Source organism: Rhincodon typus, chromosome 1 (assembly GCF_021869965.1).
Source record: "Rhincodon typus isolate 14 chromosome 1, sRhiTyp1.1, whole genome shotgun sequence".
Lineage (NCBI taxonomy): Eukaryota > Metazoa > Chordata > Chondrichthyes > Orectolobiformes > Rhincodontidae > Rhincodon > Rhincodon typus.
This window is the reverse complement of record NC_063332.1, coordinates 74957817-74964326: the sequence shown is the minus strand read 5'-3', so window position 1 is coordinate 74964326 and position 6510 is coordinate 74957817. Positions and strand designations below refer to the sequence as shown.

Below are 6510 nucleotides of genomic sequence, written 5' to 3'. Positions count from 1 at the left end.
AATTGGAAATATATGATGTTCTTTCACTGTTGCTGGGTCAAAATCCTGGAATTGAATCCCCCACTATTAACCTTACAACCATGTGGGTCATCCTACAATATAGGGACTGCAGTGGTTCAGAGAGGCAGCTCATCACCACATTCTCATGGGTAACTACAGGCGTGCAATAAATTCTGGCCCAGTCAGCAACACTCACATCAAAATAAAAAGTGCCTGATTGGGATTAGTTCAGAAATGGCAGCATGGTTGGCATAGACTTGGTGGGCTGAAGGGGCGTGTTCCTCTGCTGGACTGTTCTATGTTCTTGGAGTGAATGGGGAGGTGATGAGGCCTCTGAGCAACAGCTACAAATGGTCTTCAGCAGCCCTTCCGAAGACTGTGACTTTCTCACCTTGAAATGGAAGGACAGCAGGTACATGGCACCACTGTTACTTTGGGTTCCCTCTAAACACAACACTATTATTCTAACACATTACTGTTTGTTCATCACTGAAACAGAATCTTGGAGCATTCCAAGTAACAGACCTGAACTATGACAAAGAGATAACAAGGTGTAGAGCTGGATGAACACAGCAGGCCAAGCAGCATCAGAGGAGCAGGAAGGCTGACCTTTCAGGCGTAGACCCTTCTTCAGAAATCCTGAACTATGCCTCATTCACTTCAGATATATAAGAAGAAAGTCTCCTCCTCAAGTTAACTACACATGCACAATGGATGCAGACTAGTCATCAGCAAGTCCATTTTTATTTTCATTGTACTAGAATGAAATTTCCACAGTCTTGTTACAGATCCTGTCTCACTTATTATTCTGTTTTTTGATGGTTGTTATACAACTGAATGGTTTGTGATGTCTTTTGGGGCGCATTTGCATTGTTGTAGACCTGACTCAGTACAGATGATGAGATCTATGTCTAAATCTCTACAGGTTACTTCATATATGAAACTTAATTTCACAACTTTAACATGATTTGGATTCTTAATGCCCCCATGAGGCTCATCCAGTCTCCTACCACTATGCTTCCATACCCAAAGGTCTGTAAATCTATTACTTTGTTTCTATTAGATTCCAAAACTTCTGTACGTTCCAACTACAGAGGTGAAGGGAATACCTTATATGAAAAGAAACATCCCTCAGCCTTTCTTTCCTTTATGTTTCAGCTGTGACATTCAGTGTCAACTGAATAGAAATAATTATTTGAAGCATTAAAAATCATTTTACGCCTGAAAGATGTTCAAACCTTTTGGTGCATTTTAGCAAGGTTTAACGTATTTTTCTAAGATTGTAAGAAGCACACGACATTTAGTAAGTGACCAGATTTGAAACTGAGTTCGATAAAAATAAAATTCAAACCTCAAGACCTGGATACATTCAGGTGCACAAAAAACTAATTTGAACATAACCAAGGGAAACAAAATATTTAAAGGAAGCACTTGACTGATATTTGACCCTATTAATTGTGCAAATATTTAATTGTGGATGTACCTCAAATACTTCAAATTTTACAGTTGCATCTATTACTATCATAATTTGTATAATGTAGATTGCAATGATAATGTAGATCCTTGAAAATACATTAAAATTATGTTGTGACTAATTGATTGGTATCATAATAACTTTAAATCAATACTTGACTTACCAATTTTTGGAAAGGTGGTTATTCATATTTAGACTTTTCAGCTTTTGTACAATTTTGAATTCGGAAAAACACATTTGTCTTCATATTAACATGGATGCATTTAGCCTGTGGAGAGACATTTTATTGAAAGGTAGAGAAGGAGTTTTCTGCTCTGCAGAAGGTGTCAAATGAAGACACTAGACTACACCTATGTAAGCATCAGTGGGCGATGCTAGAAAAAATTTAGCAGAATATATAATGCGTGGACAATTCAGTATCCTCTGTTTTGACCCATAATGATCTCTTTCACCTTCCCTGTCTGCAAAGTCAATGGAAGGCCATGATAAGGAGAATGTTAAGCTTTTATGTTTGTAATCTATTATAATATTAGCAATATAATTTGGAACATATCTCTTAGCTGATTCTTTCCACAACTCCATAGATACTAAATTAGTTATATCTGTAATTAAATAACATTAAATGATTTCAGTGAAGTTTACAATGTGAACAATTGACTACTTTAGAAACAAAGGTAATATTTTCAAATGTAAATAAACATAATGGATTATTTCAGTATGTTAATATGTTATAGCTGACTGAGTCGAAGCAGTTGTTAATTTTAAATCTGAGATGAAAACATTTTTCTTAAGTCAAGGTATTAAGGGAGGTGGGCCAAAGGAAGGTATATGGAGTTAGGCCACAGATCAGCCCTGGTCTCATTGAATGGCGAAACAGGCTTGAGGAGATTAATGGTCTCCTCCTGTTCCTATGAATCCAAAGTAAATTGGTCCATTGTCTGATTAGTAGCTGATATAATTGTCGTCTAATTCTGGGGAAAGCCTTTACCTCCTATTTTAATATCAGGATGTCAGTTGGACATGTGGCAATTCAATTTAAAATTTAGCTTTCAACCTGAATAAAGATTTTCTCAGGGAATTTTTCTGATATTGGATGACCCTATTTATTTATTGCAATTTTGGCTGATACCTCTTACAAAAAAAAAAATGACAGAATTGCCTGTATTGAGAATTTAAGTAAAATAAGTGGAAAATTTCAAACACTACTAAAATGTCTGTGGCTGTTTCGTGATACAGGAAGCATTCTCTCCATCACTAATAGCTGCAATGTTGTTTTGGGAATGTAAAATGGGAGATTTCCATCAGACAGAAAATCTAAAAATTCCTTCTCTTTAAAGGAAAAAAAAGGTTATTTCTGACTACACTTTTATTTGTGTAGTGATCTCCTTAGACTTGCTTCACCTTTAAGATTAGCTATTGTGTCTACAAAAGCATTGCCCTTCATTTACATGAGGCACTCACTTGTGAGGCATACAGCACCAGAGCACATGTAGATAGAATAGCTTATGGAAAAAAGCAAGGCATGCTTCTAAATTGGCTTTTCCAAAACTTGGGATGAATGTCCAAAAATTGGACTCATTGAGGCAACTGTCAAAGAGCTGCAATGGGGAATCATAGTTCCACTGTTAATAATTTCTGAAAAAGGGTTCCGACCCGAAACGTCAACTTTCCTGATCCTCTGATGCTGCTAGGCCTGCTGTGTTCCTCCAACTCCACACTGTGTTAATCTGACTCCAGCATCTGCAGTTCTTGCTATCTTCAATTGTTAATAAACTATTTGTTCAATGTTATTTTTGCAATCCGTTTTATGGGGTTAATATTTAAGCGGGTAGATATAGAGCATAATTCTATTTCTGACAATATCAATCCTTAAAAATAATCAAAATTCATAAGAATTGAAGAAATAACCTAATAGCTCAGCCTGGATTTTCATAGAAACTTACAAATAGTGTAGGGTAGACCATTTTAGCCCTTTGAACCTGCACCACCATTCAATAAGATCATGGCTAATCATGCAATTTCAGTATCCCATTCCTGCATTCTCTCCCTACCCCTTGATCCCTTAAGCCACAAGGGCCAGGTCCAGCTCCCTCTTGAATATATGTGATGAACTGGCCCCAACAGCTTCCTGTGGGAGAGAATTCCACAGGTTCAGAACTCTGGCGAAATTCTTCCTGATATCAGTCCTGAATGGCTTACCCATTATTTTTTGACTGTGACCCCTAACTCTGGACTTCCCCAACATTGAGAACATTCCTTCCACATCTAGCCTGTCCAGGCCCATCAAGGTTTTATATGTTTCTATGAGATCTCCCTTCATTCTTCTAAATTCCAACGAGTACAAGCCCAGTCGATCCAGTCATTTCACATATGTCAGTCCTACCATCCCGGGAATCAGTCTGGTGAATCTTCACTGGTCTCCCTCAATAGCAAGAATGTAGCAAGATGTACTGGGAGTCAGGAGAATTTCAGGCACAGGCCACCCATCTCAAATGAAAATGCCAGGAAAGACGGGATCGTCATTGTCAGGCTGCATTTGAGATAGGCTAATGAAGGAGGTCTCTCTGGGGCAAAGTTGGTGCTATGGGATTTTGTCCTGGTAATAAAAAAAGTAAGGCCATCTTGCCCTCACCCCTCAAACCCTCTACCCATTCTCCATGCCACTCCATTGCCTCTCAATCTGCCCACACATTATCCACACATTCACTGTGTGGTAGGTTATGGCAATCCAGCCACCCCTATTCAGGCTTTAGCTGATGTATGCCTATCCATCCACTTCACATTATATAGAAGCAGTGAGAAACCTTATTGTGACTGTAGGCTGCATTATTAGAAGCTTTTAAAGAGTGATTCATTTATTACTTTCCACCAGTGGGTAAAAATACTGACAAAATATATATGCATAAATACTTTTCAGAATTAATCTTAAAAAGTGGGATCTCATCCTAAAAATACATTAACAATGAAAATGTCAAAAACCAAATGTGACAGGATTTTATTGCTCCGTTTTAATACAAATAAAGTTAAGCAAGGTATTAATGCAATTTGTACCTTGTATCCTATTTATAAAATATTGACAGGTCCACTAGCACTAACATGGGAACCAGAGCATTATCACATGAAAGTATTTTTAGCCCAGAGGGCTCAACAGGCGATGGAGCAATGGCAAAAGTGACATCCGAGGAAAACCTCCCAGGAAAAGTGCGAATCCTTCAGGTGAGAGGTGCTGCAAGAACAAGCAGATTCCAAAATTGTATTGAGTGGAAGGCTGTGCTGTGGGTTGTGTGGTCCTGACCAGACCCAACATGTACAGCTTTTATTGCCTTTGTAATTGTAATGATTGCCACAAGCCAACTCCAATTTGAATTAGTTCAGACTCTTATTTACAAAAAAATGTTTTTAATTCTCTTTCTTAGAAAGTTCCTGTAGATAATTGTAAGGTGGGCATTGCTGCTCTACTAAGATTCTCACTTTCAATCTAATACATGCTGACTACTTTTACAAATTATACACACGAGGCCAAATTCTTACTTAATTGCTTTGCTGCTGTTGGCAAACTGCTAAGTGGAGCCATCAGTTACTTTCTCTCTGAACTTTGGCATAATTCGGGCACAAACTGTTGGTGTCTCTATGAGTGCCGATAAAAATCTTGCATGACCCATGTCTGAGCTTTGTTCGTGAGTGCAGGTTTGCAAAGTATTTTCAGTAACGACCAGCACCATTATACTCCAGAGAATATCTAAGGCAGACACAAAACTTGGAAACAGAGCAGTAATTTACTACTTATGGTCAACACATGTCCTTCTGTGGCCTTAGGCCTTATGTGGCTTGGTGGTTGTGTAGTTAGCACTGGTGCCTCACAGTGCCAGGGACACAGGTTTGATTCCGGCCTCAGGTGACTATCTGTGTGGAGTTTGCAGATTCTCCCTGTGTCTGCATGAGTTTCCTCCAGGTGCTCTGATTTCCTCCCACAGTCCAAAGATGTGCAGGTTAGGTGGATTGGCCATGCTGAATTTCCCGTAATGTCTAGGGATGTGCAGGTTAGGTTGATTAGCCATGGGAAATGCAGGTTAACAAGGGGGTTGGGGCTGGGTGGAATGGGCTTTGAAGGGTCAGTGTGGACTGAATAGGCCAAAAGGCTTGTCTCCACACTGTTGAGATTCTATGTAACAAGTGTGGAGGATTCCACGATTTGTGTCATTGGAGCCATGTAGGACTACGTGTGTAACTTACAGTCCCACAGTTTGTATCATTGCAGCTGTCTAGGACTGTGTGTGTAACTTACAGTCCCACATGGATTGCAGAGGCATTGGTATACGAGCCTGGATGCTCATTTTTCTACTGTTAGCACCATTTGAATAAAGTTTACGTATTTCCTAGGCCATCCATACAGAATCTGACCTTGTAATAACCTAGGTTAACCTGATCTTTCAGTGATATGAAATATTTTTAATGTTTATGTATAGAATTAAGAGGTCCCTGAGGATAATTTTCTATTTAATGCTGTAACAAACCTTGCAAGTTGGCACCCATTGTAGAAATCCCCTCTCCACTTCATCAAAATCAATACCTGTCATCATAACATCAGTGTTATACACCAGTACTGGGGTGAAAATGACCATCTCCCACCTTGCCCACACTCAGATTTGGAATTGGGAATTCATTATTACAGCTTTTCTAGCCCCAATCCTCCAGGCATCACAATACATGTTCGTGGTATGGCCAGTTATATGGGTCTTGGACTGTGTCAGGTTCAGGTTTCTGTAATAATCTACAACGAATAACTGGTTTATTATCAAAATTAAACTTTCTCAAGCAAAGATGCGAAGAGTATTGACAACAGTTGAATTTTGTAAAGGTATACAAAATTCTTGCAAGTATACACAAATCTGAAGAGAAACAAGGCCAAGGAGAGGAGTTGTAAAGAAAAGCAGAGAGTATGCTGGGCTGTTGCTTCTCAGACAGCTCTCAAATTCTCTCTCAGTGAGTTAAAAATGAGTGAGAATTATGCCACTCACAAACTGGGTCATGTGAGC

General features: G+C 39.0%; 1 protein-coding gene across 1 annotated transcript in view; it reads left to right on the top strand.

Moving 5' to 3' along the window:
* Positions 1 to 4570: 4570 nt before the first annotated feature.
* cracd (capping protein inhibiting regulator of actin dynamics) overlaps positions 4571 to 6510 on the top strand; it is a 42051-nt gene continuing 40111 nt past the window's right edge. The window contains exon 1 of the mRNA XM_048598848.1: positions 4571 to 4690. Coding sequence (XP_048454805.1) covers positions 4571 to 4690 — 120 coding nt within the window. The remainder of the gene's footprint in view (positions 4691 to 6510) is intronic.